At 53.5% G+C, this 27,745-nt stretch overlaps 1 protein-coding gene and 1 long non-coding RNA gene across 9 annotated transcripts; one reads left to right on the top strand and one right to left on the bottom strand.

Annotated features, from left to right (window-relative positions):
- Positions 3,102 to 12,147, top strand: C10H15orf52 (chromosome 10 C15orf52 homolog). Of its 5 annotated transcripts, none has more exons than XM_018054453.1 (11): positions 3,102 to 3,311; positions 4,106 to 4,219; positions 4,503 to 4,788; positions 5,173 to 5,328; positions 5,418 to 5,543; positions 6,202 to 6,401; positions 6,710 to 6,768; positions 7,362 to 7,415; positions 7,513 to 7,612; positions 8,181 to 8,223; positions 8,308 to 12,147. In XM_018054453.1, exons 3-11 carry the CDS (start codon positions 4,576 to 4,578, stop codon positions 8,854 to 8,856), a joined length of 1,500 nt encoding a protein of 499 aa, XP_017909942.1. In that variant the 5' UTR covers positions 3,102 to 3,311; positions 4,106 to 4,219; positions 4,503 to 4,575; the 3' UTR covers positions 8,857 to 12,147. The 5 variants fall into 5 exon arrangements, with proteins under 5 accessions (XP_017909942.1, XP_013822429.2, XP_017909943.1 ...); XM_013966975.2 differs by having other exon boundaries at positions 3,109 to 3,311; positions 4,503 to 4,601; XM_018054454.1 differs by lacking the exon at positions 3,102 to 3,311 and having other exon boundaries at positions 3,347 to 4,219; positions 4,432 to 4,788.
- Positions 17,308 to 20,562, bottom strand: INAFM2. 4 transcript variants are annotated; one of them, XR_001918700.1, is made up of 3 exons: positions 19,340 to 20,562; positions 18,533 to 18,637; positions 17,308 to 17,621 (listed from the first exon to the last, which is right to left on the bottom strand). It is a non-coding gene; the product is annotated as an InaF motif containing 2 (long non-coding RNA). The 4 variants fall into 4 exon arrangements; XR_001918701.1 differs by lacking the exon at positions 18,533 to 18,637; XR_001918699.1 differs by having other exon boundaries at positions 17,308 to 18,637.

Here is a 27,745-nt window from a genome sequence, read left to right on the forward strand (position 1 = left end):
TGGAAGGACTGATGCTGAAGCTGAAGCTCCAATACTTTGGCCACCTGATGAAAAGAGCCAACTCATTGGAAAGGACCCTGATGCTGGGAAAGATTGAAGGCAGGAGGAGAAGTGGGGCGACAGAGGATGAGATGGTTGGATGGCATCACCGACTCAATAGATATGAGTTTGGGCAAACTCCAGGAGATGGTAAAGGACAGGGAAGCCTAGTGTACTGCAGTTCATGGGGTCACAAAGAATCGGACACAACAACAACAACAGCTGCTCTGGCATGTGTGTTCTTGGAGCCATGGGGCCCAGACTGTCCCTGGCAGCGGGAGCCTGGCAAGAGCTCATCCGTCTGCCCCTACATCACGCCCTCTGAGTCCTCCTTACCCAGGGCCAGGCCTGGCCTGAGCTGAGAGGCCTAAACTAAATCTCTAGTCCGTAGGAATTGTAACAGCAGTTTCTTGATCCAAGAAGGTGCTGGAGGTGGGTAGTTATGGCTATGGGCCCAGTTGGCAGGCTGCCTGAGAGGGTGGTGAACCAGCCACAGAAGAGACATGACCTAGACCTGTGGTTGAGGTATTGGGACAATGGGCCTATTCCTGGGCAAAGAAAGGGAGGGCACAGCATGAGGTGTCAACAGAAACAATGTTGTTGTAGCAGCCAGGAAGAACAATGGGCAGGAGGCAGATGTCTAGCTGCTGGTTTCTTCTGAGCCACAAACAGGCTGGGCAGCCCAGGTGGTGGGTGCTACCTCTCCCGTCTCATCACCAATAAAACGGGGCTTCTGCAACCTGTGTGGCTTCGCTAGTTTGATGGAGCTGGGAGGCGGGGTTGATTCAGACTTGCTGGAGAGGAGGGGGCAGCAGAAGCCGGGGAAGAGCCATTCCCCACCTCCAATCAGGCTTTTTGAAGCCCTGCTGCCCCCTAGTGGTCACACAGACTAATAGCGGCGTGGTCCCCATCCTCTATACCGGGGACCATTAGGCTGGTCACGCCCTACCTTCTCCAGACAGGGAAAGGAAATGCACAGTTAGCCACGTTACCGGCCACCTCCTCCCTCAGGGCTGCGAGTATTCTGGGTGGAGGGAACAGCAGCCCCAGTCGAAGCACAGGTACCCAGAGCCATGCGCAGGATGGCGTGGGTTACTCACTCATATATTCATTCTGCAGGCCCCCAGGAAGGCACTGTAGTTTTCAGGGACACTATGCCAGGCCCTGGGGATTTAGAGGCCCTCAGTACACCATTCCTGCCCTTAGAGAGCCTCTCTCCAGTAGGGAGCCGACAGGCACACCTCAGACTCTGGAGAAAATAGGAGAATATGGGGGCTGCTCTGAGGCTGACATTGTGTGAGTAACACTTGGGACACACATGGCCCGCAGCCGTGGGGCTGTCTGACTATTGGTTCGTCCTGGTCACATGGGCCTTCAGCCTGCTAGATGCAGAGGCCTTTGCCATGAGGTTAGGGGAGTCTTTTCCTGCAGGCCCTTCTAGAGATCTGGGTTGCCCACCCTGCAGGATGACTGGATTTCTACCCAGCCTGCTGCTCCTCACTGCTGTCTGGCCCCCACCCTGGCTGGGAACAGGCGCAATGGGGAAAGCAAACCTCGTCTCCTCTACCTCCATTCCTCCTCCCCAGACCTGGGTTCCAAAGATCATGAGGAACATTAGGTCTCAGCTGCATCCTTCACTCCCAGGCTGGTGCTCTAAGGGCCTTCCAGCTCCAAACACAGGGCATGGGCCAGGTGACAGGAGGCCTGACTGCCACCCCACCAGGGCCCTGCTCCAGCTGTCAGAGACTAGACTGGAACTCAGTAGGCAGCACGTGGAGAGGGTAGGAGAAGAAGTGTGCGTGTGTGCGTGTGTGTGTGTGTGTGTGTGTGTGTAGCCTGGGTGCGTCACTGTAGCTGGGAATGCAGACGAGTCTGACTCAGTGGGAACATCCGGCACGAAAGGAAGAGAGAGCGCAGTGGCATTTCCAAGCAGGATGGGAACTCTAGGGTGGCGGAGATCGGCTGCCGGGTCAGTGGCGCTGCTCCAAGGCCTGGCCTGGAAAGAGGCTCAGTGTGGTGCGCAGGGGAGGGCAGATAGGAAGGGGTGGTTCAAGGGCAGCAGGGGCTGGATCTCTGGCTGCCTGGGCTGGTCTGGGTAGGAAGGAGAGGGCAGCAGGGCTTTCTGCTTTGGAGACAGAAGGGGACAAGTTGTCCACGGGGTTAGGGAAATAGATCCCGGTCAGTCAGGGCTGAGGGGGAATGCAGGAACCTCTGACCTATCCTTCAGGGCCTGGAGGTCGGGGACCTGTTACTACAGAACCAGATCCCAGGTGCTCCTGATACAGAGACCACCTCTCCCCCTGGCACCCCCAAACTCCTGGTCTCAGAGGCACCAGGGGTGGCATTGCCAGGCAAGCTGCTGTCCAGGGCAGAGACAGTAGCCTCGGGTGTACCGGCAAGATCTGGGGGGAGACTTTCCCAGAAAAGGCTGCTTCCAGTCTGAGGGTCAGAGAGGCTGAGACGGCCAGCCCTGGAAAGCAAGGCCAGGAAGGGCTCCCAGGTAGGAGCCAAGGGGAAAGGCTGTTGGCTAGGCTTGAGCTGTGGCGGCATGGGCCCTGAGGGAGGTGCCCCGCACCAAGCGGTGACCTGGACAGTTGAGCATCCCAGGAGTAACTGTACTTGAAAGTACAGGGAAGACAACGCTGAGCCCAAAGGAATGAATGACTAATGGTGTTATTTTAGGTATGCGGTAGTACTTGATGGCCTAGGGGAGATGAACTCCTTGATCCCTTCGCATTACTTAAACCAGAACTGATGAGGAGAGTGAGGGGCCAGGGGACACTCATTTGAGCAGAGGCCTTCGGACCAGGGAGGGCAATGGGCTGGACTATAGGCCTCTCTCCACTAATGGGAGGGACAGAGACCTACTCGGCTGCCCATCTGTCTGCAGGCAGGCCCAGGCTGGGGTCCTACTGGAGCATGAGGCCCCCTGTGTGGGCTCGCCCTGCCAGGCAGAAGTCCCTGCCAGTCTGCCTGCGGACACTGGGGCGGGGCACGGAGAGGTGCTGGGCAGGGCCAGCTGCCTGCTGGTGCCCTGGTCCTCGCCCTCTGAGAGTGGATGGTGGGGGCGGTGGCCGCTGCGTTCCTGGCTGGGAGCCCAGAGAAGCCTTTTGTAATCACAACATGATCTCGTGTGCTGAGCAGTGAAGCCGGCAGGGAGAGGCCGGCGGAGGGAGGCCCGGCTCCGGTGGCTCCGGCTTCCCTCCCGCTCTAGCTCCCCCCAGGACTGCTCTGGAATTCTCTCCGTGCCCGCTGTTGCCATGCACTCAGCTGTGAGTGGCACCTTGCCTTTGGCGGGGGGCTTCTTGGGGCTGGGACGCCAGGCGGCCACACTCTGAGGGCAGCTAGGGACAGCTGGGCCCGGGAGGAAGAGGGCTGTGCCTAGGCGGGAGGGGAGGGCTGTGGGCAGGGGTGTCGGCCACGACGGAGTCCCTGCAGCCAGACAAGGAGGGACCCAGGGATCACTGTGTGCCCGGGGGGCTCCGCAGCGGGGCCCACCCACGGAGCTGACTCTTGCCGGCAGCTCTTGCTCTCAGCCTGGAAAGGCTGGGCCTGTGGGAGCGGCTCTTTCCCACAGGCTGGGCGCAGGCCTGAGAAGTGGGGTCCATGGCCTAGGAGCCCAGGACAGAGCAGGGTCCTCTCCTTTCACTGTGGTTCTCGGCCTGGGAGCCCAACAGCTCCCCCCTCGACCTCCTGAATCCCCTGGCAACTTCCCAGTCACGGCAGGTTCCGCTGCCAGAGCCATTTATAACTCCCATTCCGGGCTCTGCTCCGCAGCTGAGCTCCCTGGAGAGCCGGGGGGAGGGGCAGCCACTGCTGGGAGCTGTGGGCCTGGGCACGAGGCTCTGACCTGAGCCCCCCGTGAGGACGCAGGGAGATGGCAGATGGGCCTAGCAGGGTGGGGGCTTACGGCCTTCCATGAGCTGACTCCCCACGCGGCCCTAGCTCTGGGTCTGGGGCTGTTCCTTGGGTGGTAAGAATAGGGTAGAATGGACGGATATAAAAGTTGAGGAACTGGTAAGGGATGGGCCCAGCAGTCAGGAGCTTGGGCCCCTGCCCTCTGCAGGGGCCTCACGGGGCTGAGTCCCCGATGAGCAAGCAGGAAGAGAAGGATGCAGAGCTGGACCGGAGGATAGTCGCCCTTCGCAAGAAGAACCAGGCCCTGCTGCGCAGGTACCAGGTGAGTGGGCTGAGCCAGGCGGGAGGACCGACTGGGCCGGCACTCCTAGGCTGACCTGCAGACTCTGGCATGGTGGTCTCTCCCTGCAGGCATGGGTCTGGGACCGGGGTGAGGGTGGGTGTGTTCCATCTCAGAGGCTCTGCGAGGGTCTTGGGGACTCTGTGATGTGGTGTGTCTGCCCCCTGGTGTCCCACTGGTGTCTCTCTGTGTAGGCCTGTCGGCGTCTGTGTATCTGTGCCTCTGGGGGGCCGTGGCCTGTGCTGACCCCGGGGCCCTCCCACAGGAGATCCAGGAAGACCGACGGCAGGCAGAGCAGGGGGGCATGGCTGTGACCACACCGGAGCTCCTTCGTCCTGATGGCCTCACTGTCACCGTCAGCCAGGTTCCTGGAGGAAGACCCACCCGGGAGACAGGGTGGGGTGGCAGGGAGGTGGCGGCCCAGCTTGTGCTGGGGGAGCACAGCCGCCCCTGCTCCTCTGCCTCTCCCACTTCTCTTCAGCGGCGCACCTACCAACCTCATGCAGCCCAGGCCACTGCTGGCCCCCACCCCAAAGAGCCACAGTTGGAAGGTGACCATGCCCTTTTCCAGCCCCAGAGCTCTGCACCTGTGCCCCCACGCACAGGCTGCCCCTAAACCCCAAGTCCCAGGGCACAGAGACGTTGGGGCTGAATGCCAGGAACAGCGTCTGAGAACAGAGCCTCGTTGTCTGAGCGCTTTGGATTTCCCAGCTCAGAGATGGGCCACTGTGGCGTCTTGGGCCCCTGGGTGGCCCCAGGCCTGGATAACCTAATGCCACTGGTATGTGAACGCCTCACAGAGGCAGCTCCTCAGTGGGCATTCCAGGGAGGGCCAGGGCTGGAACCCAGCCTGGGGAAGCACCCAAAGGACCCAACCCCCAACTTCTGCCCAGTGCTGCCCATGTGGTCTCACGGCATGGCACCTCATTCTGCAGGGGAAGCGGGTGGTCAGCCGGAACTGGGCGAGGAGTGCCCTTGGACCTGGAGCAGCCAGTGAGACGCTTGAGGATGAGCAGGCAGAGGCCCACACTGGCACCTTCTGCTTGGGGGAGCGGGTGGATCTGGCCGTGACCATGGAAAACAAAGCCGAGGTGAGCAGGGCGGGTAGGGGAAGCCTGTGAGCCAGGAAGCCTCCGCTTCTTCCCTGCCTGCGCCACCCTGCCCAACCTTTCCTCCCCAGGCCAAGCGGATCGTAAGTGAGAAGCCCACCAGGGCACGGAACCAGGGAGCAGAAGCATCACCTGGAGCAGGCGTGGGCCGGAGCCCCTCCGTGCCACCGGCCGTCAGCTCAGATTCTGCACGGAGGGTACCTCCCCAAGAAGGGATGGGGACATGAACGTGGTGGTCCCCATTTGGGAGAGGCATGGAAGCTGAGTCGCATATGTCCCCATCTGGGGGGACGTGACCCAGGCAGCACCTGCAAGAATTCCCACTCCTTCTTCCCTTCTCTGACCAGTCTCCACAGCGGGTGGGTCATGCAGTGAGAGACAGTGCAAGCGAGATATGTGTCCCAGCCCCTAACCCCTCCTGGACCTCTGGTGGCAATCCGTGGGGTCTGGAGGTGGGTCTAGGGTGTGAGAGACTGGCTGCGTGCCAGGTGTGACCTCTAGATGGCAGCAGTCCCTAGTCTTGGCTCTTGCTCCCAGCAGCTGGGTGTCCCTCCACCCTCCGCCTGACCACACACCCCAGCAACAACCCCGTGGATAGCACTTTTATTATCCCCATTTCACAGATGAGGAAATGACCAATGAAGAGGTCATCTTGCCCCAAAGACACAGCTAACCTTGGATGGAAACCATGCCTATGGCAAACAGGATTTAACCGACATGGAATGGATCTAATTTGGGGGTGGGGTCGTCAAAACCTTCAGAGAGGAAGGGGTTAGCAGACTCCCTGGATCCCCATCCCAAACCCGGGGCTGTTTCTGCTTCCACCCCATGGTGCTTAGTGTCTTTTCCCTTCAGGGTGTCCAGGAGCCCCGGAGTCCAGCCCCAGTCCCAGGCCCAGCTCCCCGCCGGGCACTGGGGGGCCCCCTGGAGGTGGGCTGGGACTATGCCCAGTGGAAGCAGGAGCGGGAGCAGATAGACCAGGCCCGCCTGGCTCGGCACAGAGACGCACAGGGTGACTGGCGCCGCCCGTGGGACGTGGACAAGGCCAAGCCCACGTGGGTGGCAGGGCCCGGCAGCTGCTGGGTTGACGTGCTGTGGGGCTGTGTCAGGCTAACTGTGGGCACCTCTCGGAGGGTGGCTGGGCCCCCCCAGGGTGGTGAGGATCTCCCTGGCCCTCTGATTGGGCCCTGGGCTAAGGGCTCTGTGCAGGCACTGAGTTTCCCATCTTTCTTGGGCCCACCCTCTCCCTGTTGTCCTTAGGCCTAGGGCTAGAGTGGGGGAGGGGGTGTTGGCCCACCAGCAGCTCTGCAGTCTCTGTCCTTCCCGCCACCAGCCAGCCTGACTCCCTCTTTCTGCAATGCAGGCGACAGGGCTCCAGCAAGCCTCGGGAAGAGGGCCCAGCCAGGGTGGGCAGCACGAGGGGTGAGCCAAAACCCCACTACCCCCACCCCTCCTGGAGTTTTTCACCCCTTGCTCCCTCTTTGTCCTCTGTCTCTTGGATTACCACCTATTTTCAGAGCTGGAAAGAAGCATGAAAGGACGTCTTCTTTCCTCTGCTCCCTATCAGACCTTCCTTTGCATCCTCTAAACCCACAACCCTTGTCCTGGGTTTTGACCCCAGAAGGTCTGGAGAGAAGGCTCACTAGGAAGTCAGTCCTGGGGTCCCTTTGAGGTGCTGCACCCTCCTGGGTGGCAGCTGATCCTTATCTATTATAGGGATAATTCCACTGCATCGCAGGCCCCTCATTTTACACGTGAGGAAGCCAAGGCTGGAGAGGCTGCTCTGCTGGTCACCTAGCCAGAAGTGGCAAAGCAAGCACAGGGACGCAGCTCCCCTGATGCTGCCCTAACCGCACCCCCCCAACCCCAGCACCCAGGCCAGACATCTTTCTGGGAACCAGAGCACTTACAACTGGACCAAGAGAAGGACTGACAACTTCCTGGTCCTGAAAGAGCTGATGCTGCTTTGGCTCTTTTGTGATCCCACCCTTTCCCAATTTCCTCTTCCCTCTTAGGTCCCAGGAGTCACCGAAAGCTACAGCCCCCACCACTGCCCCCTGAAGGCAAAGGTGAGTTGAGAGAGGAGGAGGATCAGGTCCCAGGAGCTGGTGAAGGAACCAGGCTGCCACGACCCCCTTCTCTCTTGATGTGTACCATCTCTTGCAGGCAGTGCTACTCGGGGTGGGCAACAGGGCAGACCCGTGGTGGCGCTGGCCACCCGCAGCAAGGCTCGAGGGACAGAGAGGCTGACTGGCAGGGCGCGCAGGTAACATGAGACAGGGAGCAAAATCGGGGGAGGTTCTGGGCTCCTGGATTTCCTGGCCTCTGGGAGGTCAGGCCGCCTGGCCCAGGTGCCTGCTCCAGCCCCCAGGGCCTCTGCCTCTTGGCTGACTGCTGCCTGGTGGCGGGTTAATGAGATGCGGGGAGAGGCCATCAGCAACAGCAGCTGCAGCAAGAGCCGGGTGCCCTGGGAGGCCGGCGGTAATTACAGCAGTTCCTTTCCCGGGGGAAGTCAGGCGCGCCTTTCCCAGGCAGCACAGGCTGGGACACGCCCATCGTCCCCACAGAACTCAAGGTGCTGCGGGCTTGGCCATAAACAGCAGCTGGGGACCCGCTATAGTGGGCAGTGTTCAGAGGAAATGGCTGGGTTTGGGGCAGAAGGTCAGGCTGGAAGGGAAACATCCTGGAGCCTCGTTGTGGCTCTGACCTTCCTCTGAGACCCCTGGGCTCTTGTTTCTCCTTGGGGGACGTGGGCTGCCAGCTATGGAGCAGGTGGGGTGAGGTGGGGTGGGTTGGGTTAGGAGTGGGGCCTGCCACATGCTGTGTTTCTGCAGGTGGGAAATGAAGGAAGACAGGGAGGAGCCGGAGAGCCAGGAGGTGGGTACTTGGACATAGGATGGGGTGGGCTAGGGACATGAGCCCTAAATTCGCCAACCAGTAGAGCCAACCTCTTGTTTTCAGGGAAGCCAGAGCACCAGAAAGACTCCGAATGGGAAGGAACATGAGCAGACTCAGAGCAGGATGGAGCCGGGCGGACCCACCAGTGCCCCGGGAACCACCCCTACCCCAGCATCGGCATCACCAGAGGGGCTGAAAGAGGAGTCGGGAGATTTGGCAGCCAGTCCAGCCAGTCCGGGCTCTCCACCAAACTCAGACTTGGTTCCCCTCGATCTCTCCCTAGGAGGCGCCAGTAGCTCTGGGTCTCAGGAGAGCGCCTGTGTGCTCAGTTCAAAGCCTGGGGCCCAGGAGAGCCCTGCATCCCGGCTGGAGGGCCAGGAGCAGCCCCTCAGGTCGACCGAGCCCCAGGCCATGCCAGAAGCCCAGACTTGTTCCGGGCCCCCCAAAGGGGCAGAGCCCCTGGAGCCCAGAGAAGACAGGCCTGGCAAGGCTGGGGCCCAGCAGGGCCTGACACCTCGGAGCAGGGCCCCTAGAGGAGGCAGCCAAAGGGCGAGGGGTGCAGGAGGTGTGAGGAGCAGGACAGGGGGTCCTGGCCCTGCAGGAAGATGCTGAGCAAAGTTCATGGGAGCAGGGGGCCAGGCTGGGGAGAGGAGGGAAGGCGCTGTCCAGAGTCTGCGCCATGGGTGTGTGGTGGCTGGTGGCCGTGGTGGCCTGGCTGAGCGGTTTGGCAAACTCTCCAGGGGAGTGAGACCCTGAAGGCCAGGAGCCAGCCCCTGCCCTCACAGGCACCCGCTGTGCACACGTGTGCTCTCACCTGCAGGTACAGCCCCTGGTGCATGCCCACGCCACGCCTGGTCTGTGAGGCTGGTGAACTCTGTCCCAAGCCTACTACTGCCCAGGCCACAGGCTCCCTGCCATGACAAGAGGACAAGGCTTGGAAGCACTCAGCAACCGGCTCACCTAGCTCCCGTCACCCGCAGGGCCTGGCCACTCTCTCCAGCTGCTGGCTCCTGGCTCGTCAGGTACTGCCAGCTCATCAACTGCTGCCAGCCTCAGCAGCTGGCATGGCTAGCCCAGGCCTGGGTCCCTTTCCTACACTTTCCCCTGCCTTGCACCCATGTGACTCTTAGTCCCAGAATCACTGGATGACCAACGAGGGAATCTCACAATTACCTGGCTGCCCGCTACCTTTCGGGAAGAGCAGGCTGAGGCCCAGAGGAAGGGAGGCCACAGCCGGCAGGGATGGAGCTAGGGACAGAAGAAAGGAGGGATCTCGAGAAAGTCTCTGAAGCAGGGTGGGGTGAAGAGGGGACAGATGGCTGTCTCTCCCCACAGCAGGGTTGGGGAGCTCATATTCAGGGACCTCCTCCCCCACCCCTAGGTTAGACCTGAGTGCATCCTGAATGGGGGAGGGGGAGCCTGCCACCCGGGGTCGTTTTCTGCCATCTCCGACTTCCTCTTCCCACCGCCTCCCTGCACTGTGTCATGCCAAAGCGAGGTCTCACTCAGGCAGGGGCTCAAGAGGCAGAGAAACAGCAACTCCAGCTAAGTACGACATCAGGACTCGTCTTTCCTACTTAGTCTCTGTTCCCCCCACCCCCCACCACTGAGACCCACGTCTGGTGAATTATCCAGACTCCGCACAAGCTGTGGCTTCCTCTCAATTCAACAAACATTTCCTGAGCACCCACTACCAGCAATGCAGCCGGTGGGCGATGGTGACTTTGCCAGCAAGAGGGAGGGAAGAAGCCTCGTCATCCGGCAGATCCAGGCTGCACAGCAGGAGCTGTTCTTGGCTGCAGGTGCCCGACAGGTGTTGAAGATGGTAGTAGGAGCCCAGAGGGAACCATCCCACTGCCGTGTGCAAAGGTGGGCACGCCTCTCTTTCTCACTGGGTGTCCCCTTTGCCCCCAAACCCCTGCTTGGATCTCCCCACATAGCCAGGCCGTGGCTGTTCCTCTCTGCTGAGAGTCCCAGGCTTCACCGGCTTCTCTGGGTTCTCTCTGGAGTGTCCAGATCATCCCCAGCATTTCTCTCCACTGTCAAAGAGAGGTCTGGATTGTGGCTCAACTGTGAGGCCAGGCTTCCTCACTGGCTCTTACTCTACGAGCCACCCCCTCTATTGAGGAGGAGGGTGGAGGGGATGACTTTTCAACAGATCAGATTGTTTCGAGTAGTGCTTCTTACACATAAAGGTGCAGACGAATGCAGACTCTTAACTGTGGGCTGGGCCTGGGAACCAGCATTTCTCATAGGCTCCAGGTGCTGCCTTTACTGCAGGTTCCTGGACCACACTTTGAGAGGAAGGATTTGGATTAGAATATATGGAGGGCTGAGGACAGAGACAGACTCTAGACTCTTAAGGGCTGGCTGCTGGCTCTACATGGGGTGGTGGCAGGCTGCCCCTGCCAGGTGAGAGCTTCCTGGTCTCAGAGTCAGGTGGGAAACTGAGGCTTTGGGTTAGAGGCTTGAGAGCTGGTGGTGCCAACTTCCTGTAGTGGGGAGTGAGAAAGTTGATTGGGAATGGGGTGAGGTGAAGGTGGTTGGAAGAGGTGAGGATTGATCAGAGGAATTCTGGAAAGGCTTGGGAACATTCTGTGCATGTAGGGAGAAGACCCCTGTGAGATATGAAAAGGCAAGGGTGAAAGATTCCAAGCTTAAGTTTTCCTCTTGCCATCTGGTCACACGTTTGTGACTTCAGAGCATAAAACTGGCTCTGGAACCCATGACTCCTAAGGATGGAGCTGGAGTAGAGCAGGTTCAAGCAGAGCCCTTGAATTCAGATGTCTCCCAAATTGTGAACCAGAATTTGGATTCTAAGAATTACAAACTTCCCCCAACTGCCAATGCTGCCAACTATACAGATGTGCCTTCATTAAAGGGTATGTGCCAAGTCATGTTTGACTGTGGGCTGGAGATGTAGTTTGGGCAGAGGTCTGCTTGAGGCCTTATGACAAGACCTAAGTGGGAGAGGAAGCTGGGCTAAAGGGCTAAGGAAAAATGGGCTTCTCTCTCTTCTGGGTGTTAGGAGAAAGGGATGTCATGGGAGTGAGTCACTAGCAGTTGGAGAGAATGGGGTCTGGCATAGAGTATCTTCATCATAGGAAGAACTGTAGCACAAGGCAAGTATCACTGAGCTTTCCTTAGAAAAGGGAAGCCCTTCTTCAGGACCAATGAGCTAGCACTTCTGGTGGCCACAAACCCTGCTCCAGGATGAAACCAGCTAAGGGGCAGGAGGGAAGGGTAAACATCCCTCCACAAAGCTCAGGGCCATGGAAGGCTGCTCTGTTTCTTCCTGGATCCTTTCGTTAAAGGCCTGGCTGGGAGCCTTCTTGGATGTCCTTCTCCTCTCCAACCAACAGACAAGACTGCTTCTCAAAGGTGGGAAGTTCTTCATGGGACATGGCTTCAGGAGCCCAAGCACAGAGCTGGAGGAATTGATGAGGGAAAGTGCACAGGGCAGTAGGGGGCCAGCAGGTACATGAAAGCTTTACCCAAGGCCTCAAAACAAGGCAGAAGAGGTGGAAAGCATCTCTACCCTGGCGCCGATCACCTTGCAGAGGGGCATGGCAGACCACACTGTGAGGGAGGTATTTGGGGGATGACAAGCAGCACGGTAGAGCGGAACAAACACGGGCCTTGGAATCCAAGAGACTGAATCTGAATTCTAGGTCTGTCACCTGCTAGCTGGACAACTCTGGTCAATTTTAATGTCTAAAAGCCTCAGTTTTGTTTGCAAAATGGAGCTAGTAATACCTATGTTGAAGGATTGTTAAGAAAATTAAAGATGAAAATATGCAAAATACCCCTGGCACACAGTAGGCACTCTATTAACAGTAGCCTGGCATGAAGACAACACTCAGTAAATATTTGTTGAATAAATGAAGTAGTGATTTGGTGTGATCTTGGTCTACTTTGTTTTCTGTCTTTTCCATTGCCTTCTCTTCTAGTCTCGTCTTCACTGGGGTCAACACGCTCTCAAGAGGGAAGGTCTGAAAGGGTACTCAACCTTCTAGGACAGTAAGCTGCTTTTACTTCCCTGGGGTGGTCTTGGTGAGCAAAAAGCATCACGAAGCGACTCTCGTCTTACAGGAAATGTTCTTTGCCCTCATCCACCCACTGGATCACAAGGATGTCCTAAACATTTCCCCCTAACTTTGACACTGGCTTTTGCAGTTCAGGCATTTCCTTTTTTCTTCTGTTTACATCAGCCGCAATCTCACAAACTCACTCCCCAGAACAGACTCCTCTGTGGAGTTGCCTTCACGCCTCCTGAAGTTTTACCACCCGAAGGAGTAGCATGCCTGTATTTTCATATAATCAAGGGATCCCTGGAAGTGGAGGATCCCCAGCTATCAAGGTCCAAGTTGGGAAGATTTGACCACCAATCAGTTCCAGCCCCAAACCCTAGCCTCAGGGACAGGAATAAAAGGAAAAGATGGCACTGGCCCCAGAAAAGAATAAAGGAAATGCCAAAAATCCCAATATGGCCATATCTTCTTAACTGGGGGATTACGTCCCAGGCAGGGAGATCAAGGGAATAGGAGAAACGAAAGGCACAGCTTCACTTCTGCCTCTTGAGTCATTTATCAGTGTCCACAGACCCTACAAGCATCTTGTCCTGAGCGAGGGCTATCAGGGCTTATGCGGAAGAGCAGACACAAGGTGACCACAGCCCCACGGGAGGTGGGGGGAGAATGTGAGGCTGGGGAAGGCAGTGAGAGAAGCTGCAGAAAGCACAGTCCAAGGCTGCTTTCTCTCAATGAGTCTGCCAGCCTACGTCACAGCCTCTCATTAAGCATCCACTTGACGCCAGCGAAGTGAAATAGCACAGACCTGGCACCAGAAAGAACAAATGTGGCACCCACTGCTCCTTTTAAGGACTGGTTCGAGGAACAGCAGGCCCCAAGGCAGGAGGTCAGGCAAACACATCAGTATCTTTGTGGGACAGGGAGAGAGGACTCTTTCGGGCCTGCCTCCTTCTTAACAAGCTTTCCAGGGCAAGTTCTCCTGCAACCTTCAAAAAGAACCAACAATGAAGGCCTTTTCCCTTTTAAAACTCTAGGGACACAGTGCTTCCTCTTCCCCCAGCAGGGCAGCTGGCTTCAAGCAAGAAGGAAGGTCAAAAGTCACCTTTGATAACCATCTGTCCAAACAGTAATACCCTAACCCCAACTTACTGAATCAGAGGGAAAGACTGGGCCGGTGCTTCTCACATGTTAGTGTGCATCCGAATCACCTGGAAGCCTAGTTAACACCCTGCCCAGCTACATCTCCTGACTTTCTCATTCAGTAGGTGTGGGACAGGATCTAAGCCATGGGATTTCTTACAAGTTCCCAGGTGATGCTGATGTTGATGGTCTGGGCTCTAGTGTAATGTTTACTCCTTGCTCCTTCACACTTCTTTCTACGCAGCATTTTTGCCCAAAGGGACAGACACTCCCTTGAAAATATATTATCTCATATGGATATACTGTACTTTTATTCCCAAGATCTCCAAGCCCTGTCATATCTATTAGCTCCACCTGCCCTCGTGAATCGGAGAAGGCAACGGCACCCCACTCCAGTACTCTTGCCTGAAAAATCCCATGGGCAGAGGAGCCTGGTAGGCTGCAGTCCATGGGGTCGCTAAGAGTTGGATACGACTGACTGACTTCACTTTCACTTTTCACTTTCGTGCATTGGAGAAGGAAATGGCAACCCACTCCAGTGTTCTTGCCTGGAGAATCCCAGGGACGGGGGAGCCTGGTAGGCTGCAGTCTATGGGGTCGCACAGAGTTGGACACAACTGAAACGACTTAGCAGCAGCAGCCCTCATGAATTCCCATTTGCTGAGAAGGAAAGAGAGGGGTCAAGGGTGATAACTAATGCAATGTTGAGTCTGTAGGTTGTGTCTCTTCCAGTTCAGGGGTCCCTACCCATAGCCCGCTGCTGGGTCAGCCTGGGTCCTGGTGATATTGTGAGTTGCCTACAGCTCAGAGACTGGCTGTGACTCAACACTGCCCAGACACCTAGACTACTAGCAGGGAGCTTAAGGGGACAGGTGGCCTCCAGGACGAAGTGAGAGGAGACCTCAATTCATCCTCTGAACACTGAGCTAGCAGAGAGGGATGGCTAAAAGGAAATCCTTGGTAACCAATAACCACTTTTTTTAACAAGTTGGTTTGGGGACTTCTGAGGCTCGCTTGGCACACTATAAGTGGTAAATAAAGAGTTCTTGAAATAATGGTAGCAGTTTATGGAAAATGTTCTAAGGAAAGTTAGAATCTTATTGCTGGGACTTCCCTGGTGGTCCAATGACTAAAACTCCATACTCCCAATGCAGGGGGCCCAGGTTTGACCCCTGGTCAGGGAACTAGGTCCTACATGCCACGGTTAAAGATCCCTTATGCTGCAATGAAGACCAAAGATCTGGCAAGCTGCAACTACAGACTCAGTGAAGCCAAATCAATATTTTTGTTAAAGAGAATCTTGTCATTGATTAACGGATAGGCTATTGCAAAAACAGATTACTGAAGTTAAGAAAACAGAGAAGTAACAAGAGTAGATTCCTGTTGGAATGACTATACATTCCTTGTGGGCAAACACTGCACATTTTCTGGTCCCACAGTAGTTTAACAACTGTCTACAGAATGGCATGGGCACAGGGAAGCTGCTTGGGCTCCGGCGGTTCCCGTGCTCAGTGTGCTGCTGGGAGCCGTGGCTGTTTCTGCACTCAGGATAGAGGGACTGGTAGAGTCTGGGTGTGTGGCTGAAAAAGAATTTTTTCTTTGTCTTTTACTGGAGGGAAAAAAGAGCATAACACAGGTAGTAGAAACCCACAGGCTATGTCCTGTGGGACATAATGTGGCCAAAAAACTGTCTGTAGAGCAGATATTTTTATAACTCACGATTAGGCCACAGAGCCAGAACAAAGGGGACAATGGAGCGGTTACATAGCCCATGCTGCTCTGTTAAGAGCACACGTGGAACCCAACTGCGTACTTCCGGCACCTGGCCAGAACAGGCGGCCAAGCCCAAGCCCCTCAGCTTGGCAGTGAAGAAACTGACTGGAGTGGCCAGTGAGGCTGCCATCTAGCAGTTCACCCCCGAACCCAAGTGATCGACTGTGGATGCAGGTACACAAGTGGACCATGATGGTGACTCCACAGTGAGACTAGGACCAGCTCTATCCAGCACAGATCAGGCAGAGGATCAACAAACCTGAGTGCCTGCTCCTGTGTGCCAGGCCCTGAGCTTAGTGCTGGTCTTTGAGACGAACAAGGCCACTGTGGTCCCTCCCTCTGCTGAGGGAGACCAACAAAGAGTACAGTGGTGGCCCTTCTGTAACTGCCCTGCAATTCCAGAAATCCCTCCATTTTCTGCAGACAGGAAGGGGGGCGGGGACAGTTACTACCTCTTTTAAATAGCTGTGGTAGCCCTAAAGCTTGGGACCTGACCTTTCAGTTCCCCTTAAAGAAACATGTAGAAACAAGTTGATGCTCTCCGCTCAGCATTTCAAAACAGGATATAAATACTCAATGCAAGAACACACTATCTTAGGACTCCCTAGTGAAAAGCAAAAACAAGGTAGACAGAAAAAAATTCCAAAGCTGTGGTCTCATATGTGTGGAAATCTAGGGCTGTTAGGAAGAAAAATGTTTCTTATACTGGAAACTTCAGAGAAACCCTTCTTCAGCACAATGGGGGACAGAAATGATACCCACACAAGCCCAGTCTAAACGGCTCGGCAAACCCCTCAGCCTTCATTCTCCAAAATACACTTTCATAAGAAGTGGTTATTTCATCAAATTCAGGCTGTCAGGAAATAAATCATACACTCACTTGTAATATAAGCAAATACCTAGAAATGGTCCAGGTAGTCCTGGTGCAAAACAGTTAAAAGAAAAGAAATCTTACCCAGACTTCTTCCTGGCTCAAAACCTGATGGGCAATTTTGCAGCTAATTTCTAACCCTTGACAATAAAACGATTCTGGCCGCTGCTCCTACCACCAGGCCCTGCTCTGGTGGAGCAGCGCCCTTCACTTTGGTCAGCAGGGTCCTGCTGCACACACTGCTATATGCGCCCAAAGTGTGAAGCTGTGTGCAACTGCAGAAGCCACATTTTCCTGGCTCCAGAAAGGAGGGGCTAGCTAGAACCTTGGAAACTCTTTCACTCCCCTTCTGCTCTGCCTTACCAAGCCCTCTCACAGAAAGCCATTGTGTAGGTTCAAGAAAGAAAGAAAAGAAGGGCGGACTTTTCCTGGCTCCCCTGCGGACTACTCGGCCATGTAAAAGCACAGCAGCCACCCCCAACAGCTCTGGAGAAGTGCAGGCCTCAGGGGGCTCCACCGACACTGGCTTCTCACTCTGGTTTGCGCAGGGCAGCATTGTCTAATAATGAGCTGAGCTCAATTGCTTGCTGTGTATTTTGCCGCACAACTAATCCCTCATATTTGTGCTTTTCACCCACAAGTCTTTTATTGTTTGCTCTAGGGAAGAAAAAGCCTCACCTTTGAAGCAACCCACACCTTCTCTCTGCCCTGTGGCTCTCTCACCTCCTCCTCTGTTGTAGACAACGCTCTGACCAACCACTGCAGACGCATCCATTTGTCTCCCCCAGTATTAGCGCTTCTTGAGCTTTCTAGAGGCCAATGGTCTAAAGGTGAGAACAGTGATTCTATCAGGCAGCTGATCCTCTAGGTCTCAGCAGCTCAGTGTTTGTAATAATTCTTAAATGCATGCATACTGGTCCCTTAATTTCCTCAGTTAGGCATCTGCTCAGAGTCCTTTAAAAGAAGAACTTTTTCCAACCATTTGGAGGTTAGCCAAAGGTAGCCGAACTAGATATCACTGTTCTTCCCACCCCGTGATTGCTCCGGACTAAGATGGATTCCTGCCACCCTTCACTGATCAATTTGGTCAACCCATCAGGCACAGAGAACATTAGAGCAATTTCTTTTCCCTCCTACACTTATTTATCATCACCCATCCACCACACCTTAGACCATTACCTCTTCCAAACTCTAACTCCTTCCCCAAGAAGTATGAAAAGAGAAACGATCAACTTACATAGCCTGACGTAGAGTTCTTAGAATGTATTTTTGTTCACCTGAAAAATAAAACTTTTAAAAAATATACAGGACTTTTTGAGTACAGGTATATCTTAAATGGCTGAATTATAAATAATGTCTCTGGGCATGCTCACAGCTGGGGCTGGAGTTGATGTCCCAATTCCAGTGAAGGCGTTAGAGTCAGGAGGCCAACAGCTGAACCCACAAGTGGTCTCTCTAGACGCCGATCCATCCCAAAGTGGATTCAACAGTCCAGAATGCAGGGGTCAGAATGGGGACAGGGGACTGGACTCCCAGATGTTCTCCTGCCAGTTCAAAGGATTCTTGGAATAAGAGATCGATTTACAAATTATTAAAATATAGGACTAAAAATTCACACAATAAATATAAATTACAGGCTATTATTGAAGTTATAAAGTGGCATTCTATGTTTCTTCCCCCAGGCCCTCACCAAAAATTTAAAAAGGTCTCAAAGGCTTCCTAATGACCAAAGTCAAGTGCTAGGAAATCTCCTTCAGCCAAGACACCTTGGGGGTGCTACCAGCCTGCCCCTAGGCAATGACAGCTCAGCTGCTTTTATCTTGCCCACAGCAGGACATGGCTGAAATCGAGGCTGTGGTCCTGTAAACCTGGATCAGAGCTAACTGGAGTATAGGCCAGAAAACTGGAGAGACAAATTGTTTCAGGACTCAGGTGGATAAGTTGTTGTCGTCGTTGTTTTAAAGTGCCTCATTTCCCAAAAAGGAAACACGAACGGGTTTGATATCTTGTCACTACCCACACTCAATTGCCTAAAAGCAAGTGGCGGAAGGAAATGGAATCCAAATTGAGGATGTAGAATTCTTGTGGCCCCAGAGCTAGCTTTACATCTGTCATTTCACTTGCTGCTTCTCATCTCAATGAAAGTATAGGCTGCATATAAGTAGGGCTTATCAGGAGAGGTAAAGACTAGGCAGTTTAACTTTCCCATGGGTGGTCTATTATCTGGCTATCAGAACACAATCCTGAGTTTGAAGCCCATCTTTCAGCCTTTCAAGTTCCACAGTACAACTCAAAACCAGAGGATGTGCTCAAAGCTCTGGATTTACAACAGATTTCATTCTAATCACAGGGCTACACTGTCACTACAAGCTCAGGGCAAGAGGGAAGGTGAAGGTGATTACAGAACAAGACCTGACCTTGAAGAGCAGGGAAAAAGAAAAAGGATAAAACACTTGTGAGCCATTCTACTTACAAAAGCTTGCTCTTCCTAACCTCTGTGAGAAGGCCAAGGGTTGAAGCACAGAGACATTGCTCTTTCCCTTCCTTTCTTCCCTGGCGGGTGTCCAGATACTTGGGGCTGCAATAGAAAGCCTCTTAGGTGGGGGCACAAGGGTGGGAAGAGGAGGAGACTGGTACATTCCTCACCCTCCCCAAACTGCTTCTACTTCTCCAAAGGTTTTCCATCGTCCTTTCAACAGGTTTGAGAACGATTATATTCTTTTGTGTCATATACCTATCTTTCTGGAATAGGAGGGGGAAAAGGTAAAAAAGTGGGTAATGAAAAAGTGTTTGTGCCCTTCTGGCTAGCTGCACTTTGGGGGCCAGCAAATAGCCCTTGCTTAACCCCACCAGTCAGTAGCTACCCAGGGTGTGGGAGGATACATGTAGTTCTATGTAATTATAGCTTCTAGTGCATATGTCAACAACTATATACAGGGATCTATAAATTAAATGCATCTGTGGCCACTGCAACTAGGTTGACGTACCTGAGCTCCACTACTTTCGGTGCCCGCCTCCTTGCAAGAGCTTCGGCTTATTAAAGAAGAGCCCCTACAGCTCTCTCCTTTCTTTAAGTCTTGGGGGAGAGCCCGAGTCACCCCTCCACGTAGGATACATAAGAGCTAGCGGCGCAGAAGGGTTCAGTGCTGGGATCTCCCCACCCCTCCCCCACCCCCTTATGGCTCAGGGCCCTGGCGCAGCACCGTCCGTAGGAAGACCAAACCCGGAACCCCCGGGGCATAGTGGTCCCTTGGCTGAAGATGAGCTGCAGGGCCCTCACCCCTGGGGCGAGCCGGCGATCATCGGGGGAAGAGAGGCGTTCACTCCTGTGGGGGTCACTTCCGCGGGCTCCCCGCCCGGTCCTGCTGCAAAGTCCTGCCTCCGGGCTTGGGGAGGATGGTTTCCGGCCGCCCCTGCCACCGAGGGGTTCAACGACTCCCCGGCGCCGCCGCCGCTTCCTCCTCGTCCTCCTCGGCCCCCCGCGGCTGCTCCAGCGGCCCGGCCTGGGGGCTGTCGGCAGAGGGTTCCGGAGATACGGGCCGCGCCGCCTGCAGCGGGGGCGCGTCGCGCGGCGCCTCGCGACGGGACAATCCCGTGCTGTTGGGCCCCGCCGCCGCCCCCGAAGTCCCGGACGGGCCGGTGGCGTTGGAGCCGCCGGGGGGCGGGCCGGCGGCTCCCCCCGAGGTCCCGGCGCCCACCGGCTGCCAGATGAGGCTGTAGTAGACGGCGAGCACGATGGCGGCCAGCGACACGGAGAGCACGTAGGCGAACACGGTGGCGAGCCGGACCCACTTCTTGTTGGTCTTGGCCGCCATCTTCGCCTTCTTGTCCCCGGTGTAGGTGGCCGGCTTGCCCCGCTCGGCCGGGGCCGCGTCGCGCTCCTTCATGGGGGGGCCCCGGCCTTTGCCCCGGTGCTCCACGGCCCCGGTTGGAGGGGGCCTGGCGGCCTGCAAGGACTGGGCAAGGGGCGGCCCGGCGCCCTCGGTTCCCGGCCGCTCGGCTCTCCGCAGCCGCTCCTCACGCCGCCAGCCCGCAGCCCGCCACTGCGTCGCTGCAGCCGCCGCCGGGGCCTGGACCAGTCACCGCCGCCAGCGCCGCCGCCGCCGCCGGCCCGTCAGTTGCTTCCTCGCTGCCGCCACAGCCACAGCCGCCACAGTCGCCCGACTCCAAGTCCCCATCCGCCGCCGCCGCCGCCTGCCCGGCCGGCCGCCCGGTCTCCAGTGGCCGCGCGGACAGCGCTCTCCGCTCCAGCAGGGCTCCCCCGCCTTGCGCGCCGGCAACAAGGGGCGGGGGAAAGAGCTGCTGGGGGCTGCCTCTTAAAAGGGCAACGGCGGGGGTCCGGAAGTGCCGCGCGGGGAGGAGGCTGGCTGTTGGCGGGCGCCGGGAGCCCCCCGCCGGGACGCCCCGTTAAGAGAGGGTTAACAGAGGCTGTCTCTTAAAAGGGCAACGTCGCCGCAGCCCCGCATGGGCTGACTCGGCGAGGGTGGGAGCCTCCGGCGCTTCTTTAAAAGGAGAACAGCGTCTTTTGGGGCGGAGTGGTGAACTAGAAGCTGGGCGGGGAGGGGCGGTCGGAGCGCGGAGCTGTCAACTCTGGCGCCTCCCCTCTGAGTTCAGACTGCCCGAAGGTTATGTAGCAGCACCGGCTTCCGCTCCCAGGCCTCAGTTTACCTCCAGAGGCGGGGGTGATTTCACCTTGGTGCTCTCGACTCGCGCCCCGTCTCACGTACCCTCCGGGCGGGTCTTTCAGACCCCTTTACTTCTAGCGAGCCTGGCCCACGTCTGGCGTAGGCAGCCCAGGAACCTGGAGAATGCACTGAGGTTGCAGCTGGTCGGTTCCTTTCCTAGCCCTCACTCCCACCCGCAGCCGCATCCCGCCCCGGGCTTCAGGCGCTCTCCCGATTCTCTGTCCTTTCCCGAGTCGGGAGAGTACACGTGCTGAGCTGGTTCTCCGGACTCTCCTCCCGCCTTAGTCCTGAAGTTCGCAACAGGTCCCAGATCCCGCTTTAGGGGGATTCTGGCTCCCGGCTTGATCCATGGACTCAAGAGGCTCCACTGAACCGGTGGAGCGGCTTACAGAGTTTTCTCCTTCTCTGACCCAATTCAGGTCTCAGCCTGGGCGGTGATCCCTTGCCACCCTTCCCATGTGGGGCTTGTCATCCCTTGGAGAGTCTGTCTCCAAGCTCAGACTCTCAGTAGCCACTTCTCTCTTTTGCCTTCTCTGCGCCCCCGACTGCATTCCGTTTGTGAGATTTTCTAAAATTTCTGGTTCTCTCCTCCTTGAGTTCTGCTTCCTTTGTTCCCAGAGCTGGGTCTATGGACCGCCTGGGTATCTCAATGGGTATGGGAGAACTGCCTTGGAGTGGTGGGGGTGGGGTGGGGAGAAGACAGTCCTCATGGGGTTCTGTGGGTGAATCTTTCCTCCTGGCTCCTGGCTTCAGATTCTGTGGGCCAGGCTCGCTAGAAGTAAAGGGGTCTGAAAGACCCGCCCGGAGGGTACGTGGGACGGGGCGCGAGTCGAGAGCACCAAGGTGAAATCACCCCCGCCTCTGGAGGTAAACTGAGGCCTGGGAGCGGAAGCCGGTGCTGCTACATAACCTGTCACTTCGGGCAGTCTGAACTCAGAGGGGAGGCGCCAGAGTTGACAGCTCCGCGCTCCGACCGCCCCTCCCCGCCATCTTTATCTTTTCCATTTCTCCAGCTTCTTAGTTTCAAGACACCATGCCCCCTTACGAAGTCCCACCTCAACGCTGCTTCCCTGCCTCCTCAGCAGCACAGAAGTCAAGTGGCTGCCAGAGTTGAGTGTGCTGATGAGTGCCTGGAACTGCAACACCATAGCCAGGTGATTCCTGAAGCTCAGGTGCGAGTCTGCCGCTAGTAATGGCCAACCGGACTTATTCCAAGAACAGCATTCCCTTTTACTTTTCTGAGAAATTTTAAGGACATTGAACGTGTGGAGTGCTTATTGCCTTCTGCAGGCTAATGGGGAAAAGACAACCACTCCTTCCCCATTCTGCTCCCACGGTGGCCAGAGCCCATCATGCAGGATGACCTGTTAAGTCAAACCTCCCGGATTGTCTCTGGATGTTGAACTCTCTTCTCTCCCTTATTCTCTGACCTTCCTGGTAGGACTGTTTGTACCAGCTATACCAAGGTGAATTATTAGTAAAGGTTCCAAGTGAGTCCATCCAACCCAAAGCCTCCTTCCAACTGCTTCCTTGAATGCACTCAGTTTCTTCTGTTGCAAATTAAGCTTCTTTCTTCTTGCTTGGCTCCCAGTGAAGTAGGAAAACAGCCTGTCACTTTTTTCCATACCGAAAAATAAATATACTTGCAGCCCCTATTCAAATCCTCTCACCCTATTCTTCTCCAAACTAAACAGTGCCAGCTTCTTTAACCTGTCATCAATAAGCTCTATTTATTATCTGGATTTACACAGTGTCTTTTACCCTAGGAACTCAAAATGCTTTCAGATATAATTGAGCCTGATCTCCGCGGTGCCTGAGCCATTAAGAAACCATTAGCCTATTCCTATTGCAGGCAACTAAATGGCCCCCTAGTGGCCTGAAAGTGAATATGCTTCTTTAAGAGCCTCTCTTGGACTAAGGGTAGGCAGAGTCAGAGCAGAGAATCAAAGCAGCCTGGGGACAGAATAGGCCCCAAAGGTCCTCTTTTGTAAATACCCTGGAATCTTGCCCACAGCATCCTATGGAGCACCCTCCAGAATCAGCTAAAAGACCCTCCATGTTGGTGTACCTTATTGTCTGCTCCCTAAGGCAGCCCTTTTGGGGTTTGGAAAGTTCTGACCAATTGTAGCAGCAGCAACATCCACATCTGTATTATATGCTCAGCATTATGCTAGGGCTTCCCAGGTGGCTCAGTGGTAAAGAACCCACCTGCCAATGTAAGAACTTCAGGAGACTCGGGTTCGATCCCTGGGTCAGGAAGATCCCTTTGAGGGGAAAATGGCAACCCACTCCAGTATTTTTGCCTGGAAAATCCCATGGACAGAGGAGTCTGGTGGGCTACAGTCCATGGGGTCGCAAAGAGTTGGACACAACTGACATGCACGCAGCCGGCACTATGCTAAGCACTTACATTCCTTGTCTCATTTGTCTCACAATAATCTATCAGGTAGTTGTTATTTACCTTCATTTTAGAGATGAATAAACTGCCTCCAAAAAAGTTCAACAACTTACCCAAAGTCTCATAACTAGAGAGAATTCAAACCTGAGTCTTTCTGACTCTAGGACCTTAGATCCTGATCTCTCTCTGCCTCACAGGTAGAGCTGAAAGTTGTCTCTGTAATGAATGTTGGGAGTACCGCCCACATCACCCTCAGGATCAAGGCACTCATTCCTCTAGCTATTAGGGATGTTGACTTCTGATGGCTCACAGCTGCCACTGTCTCTGGGCATTGCCCGTAGGCACCAAAGGAAGCTGCATCTTTCTCTTGGCTCACAAGACCAAAACACAGAGCCAAGTTGCCACAAACCTGGGAAGAGAAGGAGGAGGGCTCCATCTCCAAAATGCTGCAGAAGTAGCCAGTATGTATTGACAGGAGCCAGGAGAAAATATATAGGCTGAATCAAGGGGGAGCTGAATACTATTAAGTTGAATGAGGGGGAGTTTATTGATTTAGGAGCACTCTCCCGTGAAACAGGATTTCATATCCTGACAAGGATCCTGGGAGATAGGCTACCAACTGAATCGGAAATGCCAGAAGTACCATGGCAGAAGGTGGAAGGAGGGTTCAAAAAACCCAGAGAAGTGGTCATGCTCTAGTGGATGTTCTGTGTAAGGCCAGAAATCCACTTCAGTTCTGCAGGAAGGCCCAGAGGATACTCTTGTTATCAGAGCAAGAAGGAGTGCACTTACTGAGAAGCTGAGTTTTGGCTGTCCTCTGCAGGTCAGGGCCGACAGCAAGAGACCAACACAGAACTGGCTCCCTAATAACAGCGGGGTTGACGGGACCACAAAATGATGGAGACCGGAGGTTGTCACACCATTGTGAGGAGCAGCAAGTTGGACTGGCAATGGGGGGGTCCTGACGGTAGAGCCATGCAGATGGTTAATAAAATAGGATGTAACATTCCATCCTATTAGTGCATAGGATGTAACATTACTGGGGCAAATTAGTGCAAAGAGTTCCCTTTTCACAATTTTGCAAGTCTTTTAAATGTGGTTTTATAGACAACAGCTGGATTCTCATATCAGCTATGGTTGGCTATATGTTATTTTGTTTAAAATATGTGAAGAAAATCTGGCCTCACAAAGATATGTAGTTGCAAAAGGAGCATTTTAATAGTCTTTTCAACTAATTGTGGGTATTTTTCTTTGATACTACACCAAAACTCAACAAGTGGTATTTTCTTAAATGGTAGTTATAATGTAGATTATAAAACTCTTTCAGTGAACTTTTGTACTCAATCACATTAAAGTCTATTGATCTATCTTGTATTCTTTTTTTTTCAGCATTCACCAGCTTTATTTTTATTTTAGAAGGTAATATATACTCGATAAAAAAAATATCGTGCATTCTGAATGACTTTTCTAACCTGTGCATGATTTTGTTACATCCTTTGGTCATTTGGAAAATATTAGGTCATTGACTTATACAGATCTTTCATATATTGATACAATTCATTATATAATACTAAAATTCAAATTTGTTATTATCATTAGAAATATTGGGAATCTGTCAACTTGATGATAGTGCATACAAGTTTCCTAAAATTCTAATTTTCATTTGAAAGCTCAAATTGTATCATTGACAATAGATACTATCAGTTGTTTTCCTCAGAGTTACAGGCTTACTTGGCTTGAATTTGAGAAACTATCTGCCAAATAACCAAGTCCAATGACCACAGTTTATCTGTCAGTTATTTTTTTCAAGTGAAAGTGATGTTTCATGAAAAAAAAAAAAAGGCTAGTTTAGGTTATTCTCAATTGTGCAAGTACTTTTTTTGAGAGAACCATTCTATTTCTGTGTGCAATACAGTGCTATTTAATTACAGAGAAAATTAAAAAGACATGTATTTACAAGTTATGATTTAATAACATTTAACAAATTTCATTGCTTCATTAAGGACATTCTTAACTAAAACTGATTGTTTCCTTCTCTTCCTTCCTTCCCTTTCCTCCCTCCCTGGCCACTACCAGAACAGTCTGGTTCCACTGCCTTGGTTTGATAAGGTGCAACATTGCTTTCAGTGCAAATGTCAACACAGTTAAAAAGATAAATAATGTCTTACATGCAAATATTTTGACCTTGTGAAATACCTGAAATGGTTTCAGGAACTCCCAGGGATCTACAGACCACACACAGAATTGCTGAGTTGTACAATGAAAAGAAATCAAGAATGAAAGACCAGGAGACTGGTGATAGTTGCTCCAATAAAAAGTCCCAATACCAGGCTTCACTGGTGGCTCAGTGGTAAAGAATCCACCAGCCAAAGCAGGAGACACAGGTTGAATCCCTGATCCTGGAAGGTCCCACATGCTGTGGAGCAACTAAACCCATGACCCACAACTACTGAGCCTGTGCTCTAGAGCCTGGGAACTGGGACTACTGAGCCCACGGGCCTCAGCTGCAGAAGCCCATGCACTGAGAGGCTGTGCTCCACACCAAGGGAAGTGGCTGCAGAGAGAACCCCACACATCACAATGAGCGAGTAGCCACTGCTCACACAGCTGAAGAAAAGCCTGCACAGCAACCAAGAGCCAGCACAGCCACAATACGTAAGTACAACTTAAATCAGTCAATCAATAAAAGAATTAGAAATATCAACTTAAAAAAAAAAAAGGCACAATACCTTGTCTGGGTTCTAGACCTGACTCCATTTTCAGATCCAAAACCCTTTGACTGGAGGAGAGACTGGGTCCCAGGAGGAAGGCCTCTGTAATACTGCGGCAATACAGTAATTATTGTTCTACTCCTTCCCCGAAGGGACCATGGCCGTTTACTGGGTAACTGTACAGGGGGGAAAGTGGAATAGCCAAACTTTTTAAGGTCATACAGTGTCTGAGTTGACACTGATATCTGGAGACCTGAATTATCTTCATGGCTGCCTGGTAGAGTAGCCCTACATAAAAATATGTGCAGGCCCACGGGCTGTAGCAAATGGCTTGATGAGTTGGTTAGAGGCCTAGAAAGAGAAACAATGGGAAACTGGAAACAAGAAGAGGCACGCGGATGTATCTATAGGAGTGGACCCAAAGTGTGAAGACCCACACATTGTATGTTAATGGCCACCGGAGGGGACCCGCCGTGGAGGAAAGGCTAAATAGTCAAGCAGATATAATGGTTTGGCTAGTTGACATCAGTCAGTCTCTGTCACTGACCACTTGTGCTGGCCCAATGGGTACACGGATAAAGTGGCCATGTTGGCATAGATGGAGGCTACACTTAGTGTATGGTGGCAGGGATAGGCCTAACAGAATGGGCTCTCATTCACCAAGGCTGACTTTTTATTGTTCCTGCCAAATCTCCAAGCTGCCAACATCTGACAACCAACCAGCTACTTGGTGATGAATTGACTACATTGTACTGGTTTTAATGTAGAAGGGTTGGTGATTTATCCCGACTTGAATCGGCATGTATTCTGGATCGTTTTCTCTTTCTTGCTAAAGGCCTCAAGTAGCACTGCTCTCTGAGAGCTTAAAGAGTGTTTGATTCATAGACATGGGATCTCACACAACATTACATCAGACCAAGAGTCCTACTTCACAGCAAAACAATGAGCACATAGTCACAGAAGAATCTTCTGGGCACATAGAATCTTCTGGTCTTACCACATTCTTTGCTACCTATCTACTGGTGAAAAGAGCTAATAGAGTGAAGGAACAGTCTTTCAAAGGTGCAGCTGAAGCACTATTTTAGAGATGGTGGGACATCATGCTACAGGATGAAGTATGCACCCTGTTTAATTATAATATGGCCCAGCAGTAGGATACAGAAGCCTAATAAACATGGGGTTGAAGTTGGAGCAGCCCCACTCACCATCACTCCCAATGATACTTTGGGAGAATTTATGGTTCTTATTCCTACAGTTCTAGGCTCTCTGGGTTTAGAGAATCTCGTTCCTAGAGGTGGAACATTTCCATGAGGGCACAGGAAAAAAAACTCATGAACTTTAAGTGTGGCTGCTTCCCGCCCCTTAGTTTCCTTGTGTCAAGAGACCAACAGGCAATAAAAAGGAGTCACTTCCTGCTGGGGGTACTTGACCTTGATCCTTGGGAATACGATGGCTGCTGCTCTATCATGGGGCCAGGGAAGGATATGTTTGGCACCCAGGTGATCCTCTAGGGTGTCTCTTGATACTCTTTTGCCCAATTTTGATAAGTTTGGCAGCATGGTTTGAAAAGGGCATGGTGATTAGGAGCTCAGACTCCTGAGCCAGGTGGGCCACTTAGATCATGAGAGATACGAACTGTAGGGAAAGATAATCTAGAAGGGGTATTGGAGGGATGCTGAATATCAGCCTGACACCAAGACAAGCTTCAGTAGTGAGAACTATATTTCATCCTACTTGCCTCCCTGTAAGTTCCCCAGAAGAAACAATCACCAGAATTCTGGAGTGGCTCTTCCCAGGCAGAGGGTGCTTACCATATGATGTAAATATTTCTGAGCTGTGCAAAGGGGAATACTGTCCTGGTTGGTAGGGTGCCCCACCCAGATCTTGCCTCT

This window comes from Capra hircus, chromosome 10 (genome assembly GCF_001704415.2).
Source record: "Capra hircus breed San Clemente chromosome 10, ASM170441v1, whole genome shotgun sequence".
In the NCBI taxonomy this organism is placed as follows: Eukaryota; Metazoa; Chordata; class Mammalia; order Artiodactyla; family Bovidae; genus Capra; species Capra hircus.